This window comes from Carcharodon carcharias, chromosome 9, assembly GCF_017639515.1.
Source record: "Carcharodon carcharias isolate sCarCar2 chromosome 9, sCarCar2.pri, whole genome shotgun sequence".
Lineage (NCBI taxonomy): Eukaryota > Metazoa > Chordata > Chondrichthyes > Lamniformes > Lamnidae > Carcharodon > Carcharodon carcharias.
In genome coordinates, this window is record NC_054475.1 from 92811582 (window position 1) to 92832496 (window position 20915).

Genomic DNA, 20915 nt, shown 5'->3' on the forward strand with positions numbered 1-20915 from the left:
TAAAAATATTTTTCTTTTCCCACCTATTTCAATTATTTTTAAATGTATTTCCATCCATTGCTTTATCTCTACCTTTTAGCCTATTTCGATCCCTTCCCCCCACCTCACTCCCACTAGGGCCATCTGTCACTTGCTCGCCCTGCTTTCTACCCTTAATGTCCCCATTAGCACATCCTTTAGCTAATATCACCACCATCAACACCCCTTTGTCCTTTTGTCTATGACATCTTCGGCAGTCTCTTCTTTGCCTCCACCTATCACTGGTCCTCTATCCAGCTCTACCTGTCCCACCCCCCTCAACCAGTTTATATTTCACCTCATTTCTATATTTCCTTAGTTCTGATGAAGAGTCATAAGGACTCAGAATATTAACTGTATTCCTCTCCACAGATGCTGTCAGACCTTATGAGTTTTTCCAGCTATTTTTGTTTTTGTGGGTGCAACATTGTTGCCAACGCGCATTTTTTGCTACTGCCAAAGAGCAATTTCACCTACCATGTGTCTGTTTTTGCTTTCAATATTCATTTCTTTGCATTTGTCCATACTGAATTTCGTTTACCATTGATCTGCCCAACTAACCCTCTTTGCAGGATCTTAGTTACTTCCTCAATGTCCTGCACAGCTTGATAGCATATACAAACTGAATTACCTTGGACCAGGGTTACAAAGCAAAGCCGTTTATCAATAACAGGAGTAGGTTAGAATATTCCAGTCCAAAGCTTCCCCCATTTCATCTAATGGGAGCAGAAATGAATGGGACTCATTTTCCTGTATAGTGTTTAGGTATAAAGCAATGCCAGTGTGTAGGACATGAGAAACTTGGATGGGGAGGATTGCAGAAGATAGTTGTAAGCAGAGCTTGGCCAAAGTTGGAGGTTTGACACCCACCCCCCCCACATTAATTTCTCTCAAATAAGTAGATTTACCTTCACCTTTGGCTTTCAGATAAGATCTGTTATTGATGCATTGAATTCCTTGAGCATATACTTTTCTCCCTAATCTTCTGGAGAGCAGGTAAATAATACACTTCAGTACTGGGACAATATGGGAAAGTATGAGGACAATATGTGGGAGTTTTTTTTAAAATTCTTTCATGGGACGTGGGCTTCCAGGGCTAGACCAGCATTTATGTTGCCCATCTCAAATTGCACTTGAGAAGGTTTTGGTGGGCTGTTTCTTGAACCGCTGCAGTCCATGTGGTGTAGGTACATCACTGTGCTGTTAGGGAATTCATGGATATTGACCTAGCGACAGTGAAGGAACGGCAATATATTTCCAAGTCAGGATGGAGTGACTTGGAGGGGAACTTCCAGGTAGCGATGTCCCCATGCATCTGCTACCCTTGTCCTTCTAGATGGTAGAGTTTGTGGGTTTGGAAAGTGCTGTCGAAGGAGCCTTGGTGAGCTGCTGCAGTGCATCTTGTAGATGGTACACACTGCTGCCGCTGTGTGTCGGTGGTGGAGGGAGTGGATAGTGAAGATGTTGGATGGTGTGTCAATCAAGTAGGCTGCTTTGTCCTGAATGGTGTAAAGCTTCTTGAGTGTTGTTGGAGCTGCACTCATCCAGGCAGGTGGAGAGTATTAGATCACACTCCTGACTTGTGCATTGTAGATGGTGGACAGGCTTTGGGGAGTCAGGAGGTGAGTTACCTGTCACAGGATTCCTAGCCTCTGACCTGCTCTTGTAGCCACAGTGTTTATATGGCTGGCCCAGTTCAGTTTCTGATCAGTGAGAACCCCCAGGATGTGGTATTGGGGCATTCAATTGTGATTGTGCCATTGAATGTCAAGGGGAGATAGTTGGATTTTCTCATATTGGAGATGGTCGTTGCCTGGCACTTGTGTGGCGCGAATGTTACTTGCCAATTATCAGCCTAAGCCTGAATGTTGTCTAGCTCTTGCTGCAAATGGATATGGACTGCTTTAGTATCTGAAGAGTCATGAACGGTGCTGAACATTGTGCAATCATCAGTGAACATCCCCACTTCTGACCTTATGATAGAAGGAAGGTCATTGATGAAGCAGCTGAAGATGGTTGGGGTCAAGGACACTACCCTGAGGAACTCCTGCAGTGATGTCCTGGAGCTCAGATAATTGACCCAACAACCACAACTATCTTACATTGTGCTAGCTTTGACTCAAACCAGTGGAGAATTTTCCCCCGATTCCCATTGACTCCAATTTTGCTAGGGCCCCTTGATGCCACACTCAGTCAAACGTTGGCCTGATGTCAAGGGCAGTCACTCTCACCTCACCTCGGGAGTTCAGCTCTTTTTGTCCATGTTTGGACTAAGGCTTTAATGAGGCTAGGAGCCGGGTAGCCTTGGAAGAACCCAAACTGAGCGTCAGTGAGCAGGTTGTTTCTGAGCAAATGTCGCTTGACAGCATTGTCGACGACCACTTCTACCACTTTGCTGCTGATGAAGAGTAGACAGATGGGGCTATAACCGGCCAGGTTGGATTTATCTGTCTTTTTGTCAGTAGGACATACCTGAGCAGTTTTCCACATTGGCGGGTAGATGCCACTGTTGTAACTGTACTGGGACAGATTGGCTTAGGCTGCAGCTAGTTCTGGAGCACATTTTCTTGGACGTTGTCAGGACCCATATCCTTTGCAGTATCCAGTATTTTCAGCCGTTTGTTGATATCACGTGGAGTGAATTGAATTGGCTGAAGACTGGCATCTGTGATGCTGGAGACCTCAGGAGGAGGCTGAGGTAAATCATCAACACGGCACTTCTGGCTGAAGATTGTAGCAAGTGCTTCAGCCTTATCTTTTGCACTGATGTGCTGGACTCCCCCATAATTGAGGCTGGGGATATTTGTGGCTTCCGCTCCAGTGAGTTGTTTAATTGTCCACCATTCATGACTGGATGTGGCAGGGCTGGAGAGCTTAGATCTGATCCATTGGTTGTGGGATTGCTTACCTCTGTCTATCGCATGCTGCTTTTGCTGTTTGGTATGCACGTAGTCCTGTGACAAGTAGGAGAGTGCTCTCCCTGCTCCACACCGCCCCACCTCCTCCCATATCCCCACAAACTTACATGTGAAGCAGCATCTCTGCTTTGTCCTTCATGGTATGGAGGATTGATGGCACACAGGCCCACAGATTAGTTTTGTGCCTCCATATTGCACTTACTTTCATTTAATTTTCTCCTACAATTCTTCCCCCTCTATCTTGCCAGCCTTCTGAAGATTTGGACTACATTTTGAATCTTCCTAAAACCTATAAGAATTTTTTTCTGCCTTGTGTGGCCACTGATATTTTTACACTTCAGATAGGATGATTTCCTGGTTCCCCGATACAGCCTGCACAACACCCAAAATGTGCGGTCAGCTCTAAGTAATGAATTGATCCTGCAGAATTGAAGCCTCAATTAATTGCAGAGTTGGCTAATTTTATGTGAGCATACAGTGCACTTATCCTGCACTGCAAAATTGTGCCTTTCAATTCTATACACGCTGACCTGAACAGCTTAAAATGTCAGTTAGGAGAATAAATGCCAATACAGAGTGCGAGAGCTAACTGATCTCTTTCGACGTTATAATTTCTATGTAACTTTATGCAATACTATGGCTCCAACAACAGGCAGAAGCAGACTAACAAGAATCTAAATCATCTGAACTGGCTTGAAATTGTTACTGTTGGGCTCGTTGGTACACAAAGTGTATAGTGGGTGAATGGTCATGGAAGTGCCATAGCTTGGCATGGAAAGTATGAGGGGCCATGGGGGTGGGTAGAGAGGCATAGCTTGGCCTGGGGGGGGCATGGGTAAGACCTTTTGAACTTCCCTTTCACAAAAACAGATTATCTGGCCATTTTCAGATTGCTGTTTGTGAAAGTTTGCTGTGCATAAAATTTACTGCTGACTTTCCTGCATTACAACAATAACTAATCTTCCAAAGTAATTCATTGGCTGTAACAGTGCTTTGAGTCATCGATGGTCATGAAATGTATTATATAATTGCAAGCCTTTTTTTTTAAATTGCCCCAAGGTGCATTATAACTGACATGAACATTATTAAAGAAATCTTTACTTCAAACAACTGTAAATCACGGTGTATAAATCGACCTGGTGTAAAAGGCACCCAATTTTTCCAGTCTCAATAATCTTGTTTTTGTATATACTCGGCAAATAAGTCAATCCTCCCTTTTCAGCCAGGACATGCTATACACACATCAGTAGTCAGCCTCAATTTTTCACCCCATAAATGCATGTTTTACTTACCAGTACTTTATAACTGGGTGTAAGGGATTAAGCAGGTGATATGGGCTGTTTTGCGAAGTTGTATGGGAGCTTAAGACATGCCCACTCTTTGCATCAGATGCTGGTGACATTTCAAAATGGTGACCACCCACACCTATGGCCAGAAGTTCACTTTTATACTCAGTCAGTGCGTGGAAGGATTTTTTGAGGCTTCAAAGATCACTTATACACTGGCATCTATGGTACATTTAAATGTTAAGTTTTAAGAAGCTTTTTAAAGGAGGAGAGAGGGATAGAGTGATGGATATGTTTAGGAAGAGAATTCCAGAGCTTCGAGCTTAGACAGCTGAAGGCATAGCCATCATTGTTGAAGTGATGAAAATTGGGATTGCTCAAAAGGCCAGAATTGTCAGAGCACAGAGATCTTAGAGGGTAGTTAGGCTAGAGGAGGCTACAGAGATAGGGAGGAAGAGGTTATGGTGGGATTTGAAAATAAAGATGAAATTTTAAAGCCAAGGTGTTGCTGGACTGAGTTCATCATTGGTCAGTGAGCAGAAGGATAACGGGTGAACCGGCATCAGAAAGAAACAGGGTTTGCTCTGAGTGGGGAGGCAGCCAAACATGAATTGTTTGGACAATGTTTCCTACATTATAAGAGTGTCCACAGTTCAAAAGTACTTTATTGTCTGTAGAACCTTGGAATGTCCAAAGGTAACAAGAAGCACTTTATAAATGCAAGTCTTTTTTTTAATAGGATGCTTATATATATTTATGTAATGGAGTTAGAGCAATGCATATTGAGGAAAGATTAAGGAGGGCAGCTGAGGGATCAGGAAGAGACCTAATGGTAGTGGTGCACAAAGGGGGACATTGGGGGACATTTTAGAAGGTCCTTAAAAGTCTTGTATGTGGAGATTGCCTCAAGGCTAAAAGATAGGGCATGGGAAACCATATTCTCTGGTATTGTTGTTTCATAAAGGAAGCAAGTTCAGCAAAAAAATTGAAGATATAAATAAATTACTGGCAATCTGAGGTGAAAATAATTAAGCTACTTTCATAACTAAGAGGGAATATTTTCACATCAATAATGAATAGCAGAGATGGACTGCATCTAAACAAAGCAGAAACAATGAATCTTGTCAGTAACACTGAAATATTTTTTTCTTTAAAAATACTACTGCAATTTCACAGATGGTCACCAATCTAAGGACCAAGCAAACCTAACAATGCTTAACTTCTGAGACCATTCAGGAACAGGCACTATACAGAGCAACGTGGAAGCTGACTGGGATAATATAGAGAATTATTTAAACTAGATAGTTGAGAGGAAGTGGCAGGAGGACATTAAAAACCAAACAAGAATACCAAACAAGACTGATTGAAGAGTGGAATGTACCACAAGCAAGTATCAATACAGTAACTCAAAGACATTCAGGAGTTAAATACCAGGAAATGGCAGAAACAGAAAAGAGGATCTGAATCTACAGAAGAACGTGACAGTATTAGTTAAGGGAAAAACATTGGCCAAGATGTCAGGAGAACTTACTGCTCTTCTTTAGATAGTACCTTTAGATTTTTATCTTCTATCTGAGCAGGCAAACTAGTATATTAGTTAAACAAGTCTTTCAAAACTTTGCATTTCTATCAATGTAGCTCTCCCTCAGTATTGTCCTGGAGTGTCTGCTGATCATATATATATGATCATAAACTCAAGTTCTTGGGTGATTTCTAAGCTGATGACTGAGAGGGCAGAGCACTCTATGAAATGAATTGAACTGGCTCAATAAGCCCAAAGTTCACATCTGTGTCTTTGGAACAAAACCTCATCTGCCTGAAATGCATATCAGGAAACTGCAGATGCATTGCCTTTGACATTCCATAGCCATGCACCTTTCACTTGCTGATGCCCAGTGCTGGTAGCTGAGGTTCTGTGCCAGGAAAAGATATTCTGGACTCTGAAACAATTAGAAACTGCGGCCCATCAAATGTCAAAAATTGAAATTTTATGAGGGAATTCAGGGACGTACCTTTGGATCTACCTCCCCATCCCAAAAATGAGTCTTGTGTCTATTTGCATATTCCCTATCAGAAATTTCTAAATTAGCTGCCTCAGCAAAACACTTAATTTCTTTATCTATAATGCAACTGGTAGACTGCTGGGCGTAGTTTCAAGTTAGGTTGTGACAAGCGTGTGAACCAGTGGTTTCAGAATGTCATTAGTTTGCATGCCTCTACTCAGGGTTGGCTTTGAGTTGTCAATGTCTTTGGACGCTATGCGAGCATCTTTGGAACTGTTAGTCAGTATTTGCTACTTTTGTAGCTTGGTATTTACTGCACATGTCTGTCTCCCATTCTTTGCACACTAAATATGGATCAGTTGGGGAGTTCTGCAGTGTCTGCCGAACTTTGCAGTAGTTTATTTATTGCTTGGTGACATTGATTGCCTGTTGCTGGCTGAGTCTCAGTGCTTCAGTAGCAGTTGACTGGTATGATTTAACATGGGAGCCTGGTGCTTTAATTTTCCTGCTGATTTATACAGCACACTGATAGTTACTCATATTACTGTTTATATCAGTGATCAAAGATGGTACAATACAAAACTCCAATCAAAGTCTGCATAGCAATTGGGTTTTGCAGTGAATTCATCTGTTGCAGTGAGTGGAATCTCCATTTGAACCCCAGCCACATTCCTTAAATACTCCATCGCTGCCTGTTTAATGTCATATTCCTGTGTTATATTGATGTACATTTATTTATTTTTATCTTCAGCTGGATCAAACTTGGATCAGGAGAGCAAGAGAACTGCCCACTTCAAATCGTTATGGCAACAAAATGTAAATGTGTTCGGCTCCTCTTCCAGACCACCCTGTGTGGAGGAATTGCATCAAGAGGCCCAACTCAACCTTCAGGCTCTGCTTCAAGGTATGAATGGATTCTGAAATTTAATAGCATGACCAGCGATTGAAAAGTCAGGTTAAACGCTTAAACATAGATTGACTGTGTCACTCTTAATTAGGAGAAGGGATGGAATGGTTCTCACAGCAGCATCAAATCTTTGCTTTTAAAGTGCCATGCTTAGCAACTCCTCTGCTCCTGTTCTCCTGCTCATCTAGAACTCTGTCCAGGCTCTTCTTTCTCTGTGCTCCACTCTCTCTCTGAGCTCGTACTCTCTCTCCGTGCTCCCGCTCTCTCTCTTTGTGCTCCTGTTCTCTCTCAGTGCTCCTGCTCTTTCTCTGTGCCCCTGTTCTCGCTCAGTGCTCCTGCTCTCTCCCTGTGCTCCTGCTCTCTCTCTGTGCTGTTACTCTCTCTCCATGCTCCTGCTCTCTCTCTATGCTCTTGCTCGCTCTCTGTGCCCCTAGTCTCTCTCTGTGCTCCTGCTCTCTCTCTGTGCTCCTGCTCGCTCTCTGTGCTCCTGCTCTCTCTCTTGCTCCTGCTCTCTCTGTGCTCCTGCTCTCTCTTCCTGCTCCTGCTCCCTCCATGTTTCTGTTCTCTCTCTGGGCCCCAGCTCTCTTTGTGTTCATGCTTTCTCTCTGGGCTGCTGCTCTTTCTATGTGTTCCTGCTCTCTGTGCGCTCCTGCTCTCTCCGCCCTCCTACTCTCTCTCTGTGCTCCTGCTTCCTCCATGCACCTGCTCTTTCTCTAGACTCCTGTTCTCTCCATGCCCCTGCTCTCTCCATACTCCAGCTCTCTCTGAGCTCTTCATCTCTCTGCCTTCCAGCTCTTTCCAAGCTCCTGCTCTCTCCGTGCTCCTTCTCTCTCTTCATGTTCCTACTCTCTCTCTCCGTGCTCCTGCTCTCTCTCCATGCTTCTGCTCTTTCTGTGTTCCTGTTCTCTTTTCTGTCTCCAGCTCTCTCTCTGTGCTCCAGCTCTCTCCGTGTTCCTGCTCTCTCTCCTAAAGTACTAAAATACTAAAGTACTGAAGACTTGTGCTCCAGAATTTGCTGCACCCCTAGCCAAGCTGTTCCAATACAGCTACAACACTGGCATCTACCTGGCTATGTGGAAAATTGCCCAGGCATGTCCTGTACACAAAAAGCAAGACAAATCCAACCCGGCCAATTACTGCCCCTTCAGTCTATTCTCCATCATCAGTAATGGAAGGGGTCACCAACAGTGCTATCAAGTGGCTATTACTTAGCAATAACCTATTCACCAGTTTGGATTCCGCACGGGCCACTCAGCTCCTGACCTCATTACAGCCTTGGTTCGAACATGGACAAAAGAGCTGAACTCCCGAGGTGAGGTGAGTGTGATTGCCCTTGACATCAAGGCTGCATTTGACTGAGTGTGGCATCAAGGAGTCCCAGCAAAACTGGAGTCAATGGGAATCAGGGGGAAAACTCTCCACTGGTTGGAGTCTTACCTAGCACAAAGGAAAATGATTATGGTTGCAGGAGGTCAGTCATCTCAGCTCCAGGACAGCACTGCAGGAGTTCCTCAGAGTAGTGTCCTCGGCCCAACCATCTTCAGCTGCTTTATCAGTGACCTTCCTTCCATCATGAGGTCAGAAGTGGGGATGTTTGCTGATGATTGCACAATGCTCAGCACCATTCATGACTCCTCAGATCCTGAAGCAATCCATGTCCAAATCAGCAAGACCTGGACAATATCCAGGCTAGGGCTGACAAGTGAAAAGTAACATTCACGCCACACAAGCGTCAGGCAATGACCATCTCCAACAAGAGAGAATCCAACCATCACCCCTTAATGTTCAAGGCATTACCATCATTGAATCCCCCACTATCAACATCCTGGGGGTTACCATTGACCAGAAACTGAACTGGACTAACCACATAAATAATGTGGCTACAAGTGCAGGTCAGAGGCTAGGAATCATGCGATGAGTAATGATTCCTGACTCCCTAAAGCCTGACCACCATTTACAAAGCATAAGTCAGGAGTGTGATGGGATATTCTGCACTTGCCTGAATGAGTGCAGTCCCAAAACACTGAAGAAGCTTAACACCATCCAGGACAAAGCAGCCCGCTTGATTGGCACCACATCCACAAATATTCATTCCCTCCAACACCAAAGCACAGTAGCAGCAGTGTGTACCATCTACAAGATGCACTGCAAGAATTGACCAAGGCTCCTGAGACAGCACCTTCCAAACCCACGACCACTACCATCGAAAAGGACAAGGGCAGCAGATAGATGGGAACACCACCACCTGGAATTTCCCCTCCAAGTCACTCACCATCCTGACTTGGAAATATATCACCGTTCCTTCACAGTCACTAGGTCAAAATCCTTGAACTCCCTCCTGAACAGCACAGTCAGTGTACCTCCACCACATGGACTGCAGCGGTTCAAGAAGGCAGCTCACCACCACCTTCTCAAGGGCAACTAGGGATGAGCAATAAATGCTGGCCCAGCCAGCGAAGCTGACATCCCAAGAATGAATAAAAAAATATATTTTACAGAGAGACATTAACTCATTTAAAAGAAACAGATTGAAACCTCTGTTAAAGTCATGGAGAGAGGCATCTGATGACGGTGTTTTGCAGGAGTGGAAGTAGGCAATCTTTGTAATGGAAAGGATACATGAGCAGAAGCTCGGTTTGGGATTGAGATTGATTAGGATGCCAAGGTTGTGAGCATTATGATTCAACCTTCGACCATAAGTAGGGAGGGAGAAAGAACCAGTGTGAAGGGTGCAAGGAATTGTGGCTTCAGTCATTCTGCTGTTTACCTGAAGGGATTTGTCCCTCATCCAAGGTTGGATGTTGGACAAGCTGACGTTCCAGAGTTCCAGAGCTGTGGAACGTTTGAGGCAATTTGTGGAGAGGTAACTTTGTGTGGTGAGAGTGTACAAGTGGGAGCTAACAGCCTTCACTTGTTCCTTATCTACATCAGAAGGTAGTCCCTCTGAACTGGACAATGGAAGAGCTGTTGGGGGAAGATAATATGCATTAAGTTAGTCAAAGGCTGCAGATCAGGAGAGAGACCACAGTCTTTGCTTTCATCACAGAACAAATGAAGGTTCTGCAATTGGCCTCAATCAGTCTTTTTGGTTAGGAAGGTGGCAAAAAATTGTTCCCACTCTGATTCCTGTCCATTGACAGTAATTGGAAAATGTCTGCAACCTGACAGATATTGTCTGACAGGAAAGGTGGTGGTACTCAAACTTTCAAGTAAAATTGTGAATTGGGCCTGATGATGTTACGACCCTGACCTGTACATATAAGCAAGTCCTTGGCAACTTGGAGTGAGCATCCCCCTCGTCTGCTCAAAAGAGCAGGTTAACATTGAGACACAGCAGGAAGACACTGGGATCAGAGGGTAAATCATTGCCTTCATTTTAACTGCTGGGCGCGGGCCCAACCTGATCAGGCGTAAAATAGCACGCGATGTCACCGGGCGAGCATCCCGATATCATTGTGCTCTTGCACGGCATTTCACTCATTGGGTGCAAGCGGGTGCCGGAGCCTTGCCTACTATTAACTAATAGGCCACTTAAGGCCATATCAATCCAATTGATGCTGATGTTTCACTGCCCGTGCAATTTCGCACTTGTTGCACCGGCAAAACAGACCGGCGGCCAGCCAACATTTTCAAAAATCTCATCCAAGGGCAGGATAAAAAGGGTCAGCAGCATTGCCACTGTGAGTAGTGAGGAGTTTTGGAGATAGTTTGCTGCTGGTTGCTTATTGGTACTTGGTAGCTTCATCTCTCGGGGCTTCATTGTCAGCATTTCCAGCCTTCATTTCAAGACTCATTGCTGCCTGCCAGGCCCCTGGAGGATTCAGACCATGTGGACCTTTCCAGGTATCAGACAGCCTTCCCTTACCCTGGTAATGGGGATTGTGATTTCCACTGGTCGCATCTCCTCTGAGGAAGAAGAGAAGGGCAGAAGGGAGAGGAGGCCAGGTGTCCCTATGCAGCCTCCAAGGGAGGGACCTGTGGGAGGAGAGGCACAGGCACAAGGGGTGCAGGGCCGGCAGGAAGCCCAAGGCAGAAGAGGCCACAGAAGACACCACTATCCTGCTGCCAGGGTTTACAGGCAGCGATGCAGCTACCTCAATATGTCTAAGGTGCAATGCCGAAGGAGGCTCCGCCTCTAATAGTCAGATCATCAGGCTTGAGATTAGCTTTGACTGTGTGGGTGAACACCCCATGCCAGTGGTTCTGAAGATCACAGTGGCCCTCAACCTCCAAACCTCCGGCTCTTTCCAGGGGTCAGTGGGGGATCTGTGTGGAGTCTCCCAATCAGCTGTCCCTAGTTGCATCAAGCTGGTGACAGAAGCTGTGTTCAGACAGATACTGACCTTTATTCTTTACCGCATGGCAGAGGCCAGCCAGGCTGAGCGAGCCAGAGGCTTGGCAGCGATTGCTGGGTTACCGCGTGTCCAGGGTGCAATCGACTGCACACATGTGGCTATCAAGGGGCCAGCGGGTCAGCCGGGTGCCTTTGTCAACAGGAAGGGATTCCACTCCATGACCACGAGATAGCCTGTGACCATAGGAGGCACATTCTGCAACAAAAACAAGAATTGCTGGAAAAGCTGAGCAGGTCTGACAGCATCTGTGGAGAGAAAGACAGAGCTAACGTTTCAAGTCAGTATGACTCTGCAGAGGAAGAAGTCATACGGACTTGAAACATTAACCCTTTCTTTCTCTCCAAAGATGCTATCAGACCTGCTGAGTTTTTCCGGCAATTTTTGTTTTTGTTTCAGATTTCCAGCATCCGCAGTATTTTGTTTTTACCTGCAGATTCTGCAAGTCTGTGCAAGGTACCCTGGAAGCTCCTATGATGCTTACGTCCTCAACCACTCCCAGGTGCCGAGGCTCCTTAGTGCTCCAGCCCGACTGGATGCATGGCTGCTGGGTGATGAGGGATATCCATTGAAGAGGTGGCTTATGACGCCTGTCCACCACTTAAGAACAGAGGTAGAGAAGGGTTATAATACGAGTCATGTCTCCATAAAGGCAGTGGTACAGAGGACCATAGGTCTTCTCAAGATGCACTTCTGATGCCTGGACCGTTCAGGGGGAGGACTGCAATACCCCCCAGAGCGGGTGTCACTGATCATGGTTGCATGCTGCACTCTCCACAATCCGGCACTGGCAAGGGGGCACCCACTGGAGAAAGAGGATTTAGACACAGCTGCACAGGCCACAGAGGATGAATCCAGTAGTGAGTCAGAAGAGGAGCACAGTGAGGAGAACGCTGAGAGTGTGGAGCCAGACCTCAGTAACCTCCAGGGAGGCAGGAACACCAGGGACGCTTTGATGCAATGCTCCTTCAGCTAGGCTACCAAAGATCAGCTCCAGCTGCATGCCAAGGCTGCCGCCTCCATCCCGGGTGTCTGAAAGGACACTTTCATTTGAACAAAAAGAACACTCAGTGCCTGTACACTAAAGTTCAGAGCCACTTACGTCCAGTATTAAATACTGGCATACCCTGCACCAATAAGAGAAAAGGATGAAACATACTCAGTCCATGATGACAAAAACAAAATTAGTCTCATTTTGACAATTTCAAACGATTTTCATCAACTTCTCCAGACTTCATTTCCAGACTAGTATAGGTAAAGTAGACATAAATGAACATAAAATCACACGTGACCTGTCCTGTTTGTGCTCATGGTGTCTTTAACTTATGCATGCGAGTGTTATGCCTTGGTGCCCCCACCCCCCGCCCCTCACTGGCATCAGCTTTGGAGACAGCCTGCTGACTCTGCTGTCTTGTTGGTCTTGATGACCTTGGTGGTCATCCTCTGTCCAGTGGACCCTGTGCTAGCCCCACCTGGGAGGGAGCGGCCAGTGCCACGGCTGGCATATCCCCAGTCATCATCAGATGTGATGGTCACTGGCAGAGAGGCAGAGGATCTGCTACATCATCTGCAGCGCCCTGAGACGAGCCCACAGAGACGACAAGCAGCTCGTGCACCAACGTGAGGTCACTCTGCACCTCCCTGTTTACCATTGATGGACGGACATCTGGCCGGGATACTGGGTGCCCCATTCATCTCCCACACTGACACTGACAACCTGAGCACAGTGCCAGTGTGAGGCCTTTCAGGTCCGAGCACAACCCCAGGAACCCCTCACTCTGTCTCTAGAGATGCCTTTCCATGAGAGTTGCCACTCTCTCAATGTAGGAGGCAGAGCATTCGGCCATGAGTGTCAACGCACTGCTGCTCCACATGGACTCCTCCATAACGGAGACCATGACACACATACCCTCATGGATCTCAGCCAGATCCTCCCACGTATCTCGCTGGACATCCAGCATCTGCCGCCTATTGGACAACTCCAGAGGCTCATCATCTGCTTTCGACTGAGCATCGCCCTGGCCTCCAGCAGTCTTCCGACTGTTGGGACCCTGGGCACTCTCTGCCTCCGCCTGCACCCCAAGCAAGTGTGAAGTGCCCTCACCAATGTGCACCGAGATACTAGCCGCTGAACTAATGCCCACCGAGATGTTGGTATTTGCACTGCTTCAGAGAGCGGGTGTGTTGCAGGTACAACAGAAGCTCGGTGGTCCTCTGGTGTCGGGGTGGCCCTTCAGGGTCCACAGAGCAAACGCCTGCTGTTGAACCTAAAAGGGAGAAGAAGGACATGTCATTAGTTAAGATCATCACACTGTCACTGTACATGCCAGGTACCCTGGTGAGACAATGGAGATCTGCATCATGGTGCCATCATCTTCCAATGATCAACGGGGACTCCAGGCTCAAGGCTCATATCAGTGAAGAGACTACATTAGAATAGTTGCACAATCTGAAACTCTCACCTCTGTGCACTGCACTCTTATCTTCGTCTGGTACCTCCGTCTCTCCACGCCTAGTTGCACATGGAGCGTGCTGTCTCTCAAGCTCCAGGATGTCTTGCTTGAACCTGCTGAGCAGCAGGAGGTTGAGCAGCCTTCCAACTGTAAATGCCCTCTCTGCCTGATTATGGTTTGTCTTCTCCTGAAAGAACAGAGGAGCATTGATTAGTCCACTCTCTACCTGCAGCACCATTGCAGCCTGGCCAACCCCACTTGAGGAACACCATGCAGGGCACATCCAAGTCGTGGCCCTCGAGCCGCAAAGCACTCAGTCCAAGCAGCCAGGGCTCACCCCCTTGGCCAGCTCTGGCATCATTAACAGTTGGCACTCAGATTCTAACACCCCTGAGGTTCACCAGTGACGCCCATCTTAACACTTCTGCACACTGACCCATGTTAACATGGTACTCATCCTTCCTGAGCGCAGCAGATCATTGAAGTTCTTCCGGCATTGCATCTATGTGCACCGCACCATGTCATGGCTGCTCACCATTGCTGCGACCTCCTCCCATGTCCTCTTGGTGAGGTGTGGTGGCCTCCTCCTGCCATCTCCAGGGACAAGAGTGTCCCTCCTGGCAGCCAGCTCCTCCAGGAGGACAGTGAGCCACTTGACAGAAAAGCGGAGGGCTGAGTGCCCATATGACCTGCCCTCCCGCCAGCCATGTCCAGCTGCATTCGACTGAATAGGGAACATTGAACACATGTCCCTCCATGGCAGCCTTCCATGGGCTTCCTTGGCTGTTTTTAAACTGGGTCACCATTGGACCTGGCAGCTGACAGGACCCCACCCCTGTCCACCCCTTCTTTACCAGTGCAGAGCCTTAATTTGCCAGCCAGCACAACATTGCGTCTGGGGGCCAATTGTAGGCACTGGACCGCTTCCCAGCCGCTTCCAGGCCTACCCACCGTGCCCGCCCAGCGACCTCAAAATCCAGCCCCTGTTTTCTAACAGGTGAGGAGGTTAAAATTGGGGCCTTAGAGCGGAATTTTACTACGGCGGGACTTTATGGCTCCACCAAAGTCAATGGAGTTTTGAACAACTCGCCACATTTTGCGGCCCCACCCCCGCCGTAAAATTCCACCCTTAATATGTAGACTCATGTGTGAAAAATGACACTTGGATGAGGTGTCAAAGGACAATTGAGACTTTATGAACGACAGAGTTAGACTGCTCGGATATAAGGGGAGGAAACTAGACCAAGCTGTGCGAGTCAATATCTGAAAGGATGGCATCACTCGAGAGCATGATTGCTTGTTCACTTATCTTCTTTCAAAACTCATTTTCAGTTTGAAGGCATTGCTTAACATTTTGCTTCCTCTTTCTGAATATGTATCAGTTATACGGCTGCTCTCATGCAACATTTATTGCTGATGTTGTGCATTAACTCTGCCTGCACTGATTACAATTTTGCAAGGAGCTTTCTACATCCCCTCCTCTTTTTAAAACACTGAACTACACCAGGCCTTTGAATTCACAAATCCTAACACTTCTTTAATACCTCTTGTGAGTGTGCACTCTGTGTGAGATAGACGGTCCATTAATTATCGCTAATGCAGTTTATCTGGTCATTATCTCATTGCAGTTTGTGGGACCTTGCTGTGCACAAATTGGCTTATACACCGCCTCCATTACAATGGCACTTATTGTGCCAGCATTCCGATATAAAAACTCCCAATTGCAAATACACAGAAGCAGGCAGCAGCATTGCAGAATCAGTCACTTGGGGCAGAATATTCTGCCTGTAGGGTGGGCTGGTTGGGAGTGGGCGCGGAGCCGACCACTGCCCACAATCCGCTCTGCGCCGCCAATATCCAGATGTGGTCTTACCATGGCCCTGTACAGCTGCAGTAAGACATCTTTGCTCCTGTACTCAAGTCCTCTTGCATTGAAGGCCAACATACCATTTGCCTTCTTAACTGCTTCCCACTAAGTTTTGTGTTATCAGCAAATTTGGAAATATTACATTTGGTTCCCTCATCCAAGTCATTGATATATATTGTGAATAGCTGGGGCCGAAGCACTGATCCCTGTGGTACCACACTAGTCACCAACTGCCACTCCAAAAAAGACACATTTATTCCTCTCTCTGTTTCCTGCATGCTTGCTTTCAGTGACTGGTGTTTAAGGACACCCAGGTCCCTTTGTACATCAACATTTCCCAATCTATCACCATCTAAATAATACTCTGCCATTCTGTTTTTCCTACCAAAGTGGATAACTTTAAACTTTTCCATGTCATACTGCATTTGCCATGTATTTGCCCACTCACTCAACCAGCCTAAATCACTTTGAAGCCTCTTAACACCCTCCTCATCGCTCACATTCCCACTAAGTTTCATGTCATCAGCAAACTTGGAAATATTACATTTGGTTCCCTCACCCAAATCATTAATATCTATTGTGAATAGCTGGGGCCCAAGCACTGATCCCGGCACCCCATTAACCACAGCCTGCCACTCCGAAAAAGACCCATTTATTCCTACTCTCTGTTCCTGTCTGCTAACCAATTACAAAAGCTATCACTGTAAATGCAGGATAGAAATTGAAAAGAGAGAAACATTTCTCTTGATTTGAGTTTGCTGTGTGTAAATCCTCCCCTTCTAAGCTCCTGTAAAAGGAGTTTCCAAAATCCATCCCTGTCAGTCCCGGATAGAAATTCACAACATTCTCTCCTCCTACTGACAGAAACAGTGATGACCATGCATGCGCCCTGCTGCTCGTTGCCCCTGTAAAGATGGCGGCCGTTAACTTGCGCATCTCACCAAGGGTCGCGGCCCAGAGCAACTGCCACCCACAGATACGAGTGAGGGACTGGTACTTGTTCTTGCAGTTTCAAAACCACTGCACCAGCCGGCTTCTTCTCTCCCTCCACCCCGCCAATTGTCTTACTGCCTGCGGATTTGCTCTCACTCAAACTGCACATGCTTTATCTCACTATCGCCTCTCTCAACTCTTCCATTGTTGCTAAATGATCAGGCTGCTTATTCAGCACCCAGTACTGGATGAGGAGAAATTTCCTCCAATTAAACATTGGGAAGACTGAAGCCATTGTTTTCAGACCCCACTCCAAACTCTGTTCCCTAGTTGTGACTCCATCCTTCTCTTTGATCTCTCAGTCTGAGATTATAAGTCTGTTGTCACCTTTGAATCTGAGTTGAGCTTCAAACTTCATATTTACACCATCACTAAGATTGCCTATTGCCACCTCCATAACATCACTCAAATTCACCCCTATCCCTGCTCATCTACTGTTGAAAGCTTCATCCACACCTTCGTTTTCTCTTGACTTGACTATTCTAATGCCCTCTAACGAAATTGGAGCAGAAGTAGGCCATTCAGCCCCTCGAGCTTGTTCCACATTCCCATCCAACAATCTTTGATTCCCTTACCTAACAAGAAACTATCTACCTCTACCTTAAAAATATTCAATGACCTCCATCTTCATCACCTTCAGAGGCAGAGAGTTCCAAAGTCGCACAACCCTCTGAGAGAAAAAGTTTCTCCTCAGCACTGTCCCAAAAGGGCAACCCCTAATTTTAATTGTTCTGGCTCACCCACAAGAGGAAACATACTTTCTACGCCCACCTTGTCAATACCATTCAGGATTGCAGTCTGTCTAACCTTCCCTCATAAGACAACCCGCTCATTCTAGGTATCAGTCTAGTAAACCTCCTCTGAAATCTGGCCGGTTTCCCACATTCTACACTCTGTAAACTTGAGGTCTGCCAAAACTCTGCCTGTGTCTTAACTCGCAGGAAGTCCCATTCCTCTATCATCACTTTGCTTGCTGGCCTACATTGGCTCCAGGTCAAACAATGTCTTGATTTTAAAATTCTCATCCTTATTTTCAAATCCTCTTCAGTGGACTTTCTCTTTCCTATCTGTATAACCTCCTCCAACCCCACAACTCTCTGGGATATCTGGCCTCTTGTGCATTCCAAATTATGATTGTTCCACTATTGGCTGTGCCTTCTGTTGCCCAACTCCCAAGCTCTCCCTACACCTCTCTGCCTCTCTACCTCACTTTTCTCCTTGAAGAGACATCTTAAAGCCTACCACTTTGACCAAGCTTTTGGTCATCTGGCCTAATATCTCATCATGTGGCTCAGTGTCAAACTTTGTATTATAATGTTCCTGTGAAGTGCCTTGGGATGTTTCATTACATTAGAGGTGCTCTATAAATGTAAGTTGTTTTTGTTGAAGTTTGTGGAAGTAGGTTTGTGAAGCCAAAAGCTTGTAGAGTATTTAAATTTATTCCTGCCTGAAGTTTTTAATATTGCATATATTCCTGAAAGTTTCATTATATGTCCCACCCTCATGCTCTGGCTAATGGTCACCTAACAGGCATAGTGCCTGTCTGTGTTAATTGGGAAGTAGATTAGATGACCTGACTCTCAGTCAAAACAACCATTATTTCTATCTTCAATATTTTTAACAACTAATCAATGAAAGCATTCAAAAAAATTGAAAAAAAGTTTTTCAATATACCCTATGACTTATCTGCTGAGTTGCTTGCAGCAGCATCAGGGAGATAAATTCTCAATTCCTGGAGACTCCAGGACAACCCTGGAAGGTTGGCAATGCCAACTTGTCATAAATTGCTTAAATGTCTTGCTGGCTAAAGCTTTGTCTTGCATGCATCTGCTCTTCTTATTCTTGAGGTCCCATTCCCTTTTACTGTTTTCCTTGTTCTCTGGTATGTGTAGAAGATGAACTTTTCTTGACACTACCAGTCCATCCTACAAACAGAAAGAATTAAAAATAGAACTTGTTTTTATATAGTACCTCTCATATTTTCAGGACTAACACAAAATGTTCCTTTTTTTTCTAATGCTATTTGGGGACTAGCAAAATCCATCCTTATAACTACTTCAGGAGCAGGCACTAAATAAACACCACTAACTGGGACTCTCAGAAACCAGCAGCTCATTTTCTGTCTTGCCAATTCCTCCACCATCAACATTTTTCACTGAGCCAGAGCTAAGCTGGATCAGCCATCCCAGCATCTTGGCCACACAAGCAGGGATTGGGCACTCTGTAAAAGTGCCTCACCTCCACAATTCTCAAAACCTTTCCACTGTGTTGGCAGGTTCAGGAGTATAGTGGACGACTCACCACTTGCCTGGAGGGTGCAGTTGTAACAACACTTGAAGCTAGGAGATAGTAATGATTCCCTCTTTCTCTTAAATTGATGACTCATTTACTGGTGGGGCCTGTGGCTGATTTGTGATTCCAATCCACTGAAATTCATAAAATCAACCTGTAGAGTTCGGTGTGACTTTTTCCATTGGCTTTCAAGTTGCTTAAAAAGTGAAAGGAACATAGGATGGGATTTTCCAGCCCCAGCTGCCGTCGGGATCTCCCTGTCCTGCCAACAGTCACTGGACTTCGAGTCATGCGGACTCAAAATGTTACTTCTGTTTCTCACTCCGCAGATGCTGCCAGACCTGCCAAGATTTTCCAGCACTTTCTGTTTTTATTACAGAAGGTGAACTGATTTAGAAAGATGGGTGTACATACAGCATATCTGCAAAGGGGAAGTGGCTGGGCTGCTCAAGAGAGCTGAAGGGTACATCAAGTTTTGTTTGCTTGAGTTCTGAGCTTTTGTCTCTTAACTCCATCATTGCTAAGCAACCAGCCCTCATCAGAGTGCCGTTTGCATTGTCATTTAGATAACTAGCAACCTTTAGACAGTCAGGAATGAAATCATTATTGTGTCACCAACTACAGAGACTGGGATTCAGAAAGCCTGACTCTTAAACTTTGAACTGTTTGGAACCTCAAATAATAGCAATCTTTTCCAGCCAATTCCTGTCCCTAACCCTCCCCAAAATACTCTGACATATTAAAATGTGCCTCTTTCTTCCAGAAAAGTTTGGTGAGCCTACGGTACAAAACGACGTGGCTGCAAACACCTTCGGACACAAACCATTTCTCAACAGAGAGGTCCTTCCTGACAGCTGTCCCAGAAAAGGGGAGAAGCGGATGGAATTTGTATTGATGGTAAGAAGTCCTTAATGCACTATGCGGTGTGACACTTCTGATTGAGGAAGGTATACAAGAAAACACAAAACTATAAGAGTTTTACATATGATGACGCTGATAGAGTAATGTTCCCTCAGTTTCACTCTGAGCTGTTGTGTGTGTGTGTGTGTGTGTGTGTGTGCGCGCGCGTGTGTGTCTGTCTGTGTTTGTGTGCGTCTACGTGCCTGTCTGTGTGTGTCCCCGCGTGTATGTGTGTGCCTGTGTGTGTGTATGTGTGTGTTTGTGTGTGCGTGCGCATGTGTGCATGTGTATGTGTGTTTGTCTGTGTGTGTGTGTGTCCGCGTGTGTGTGTGTATGCGTGTGTCTCTGTGTGTCTGTGTGTGTGTGTTTGCGTGTGTGCGTGTGTGTATGCATATCTATGTGTGTCTGTGTGCACGTGTATGTGTGTGTGTGTGTGTGTGTGTGTGTGTGCCTGCCTGTCTGTGTGTATGTGTGTGCCTGCATGTGTGCATATGTCTGTGGGCATGTGTCTGTGGGTATGTATCTGTGTGTTTGTATGTGTGCGTGTGTATGCGTGTCTGTGCACCTGTGTGTGTGTGTGCAAGTGTCTGTGGGTATGTGTGTGTGTGTCTGCATGTGTGTGTGTGTGTGTGTATGTGTGTGTGTGTGTGTCTGTGTGTGAGTTTCTGAGAACAGGATAGTGCTTGGTTCTGATGTTTGTTACAAATAAATCTTCTATTGACAGTTACTGTCTGGGCTTCATGACTCCCGCCTACCTGAAAATTTAAATGGCGCGCGGTGAGGTTGGGAGCTCCGCTCAACATCACCACACCTCCCGCTTGCCGACAGGAAAATCCTGCCCTATGTTTTATGTTTGATGAGACAAAAAAAGCAGAGATTGCTAATGTTTCTTTTTAGCTCTCTAATATTCCTTTTATTCTGCTTTC

At 45.9% G+C, this 20915-nt stretch overlaps 1 protein-coding gene across 2 annotated transcripts in view; it reads left to right on the forward strand.

The window, feature by feature from the left end:
• nhsl2 (NHS-like 2) overlaps positions 1-20915 on the forward strand; it is a 366941-nt gene that overhangs the window by 319464 nt on the left and 26562 nt on the right. For both annotated transcript variants that reach the window (XM_041195871.1, XM_041195872.1), the window contains exons 2-3: positions 6977-7129; positions 19853-19986. In XM_041195871.1, the coding sequence (XP_041051805.1) occupies positions 6977-7129; positions 19853-19986 (287 nt within the window). The remainder of the gene's footprint in view (positions 1-6976; positions 7130-19852; positions 19987-20915) is intronic.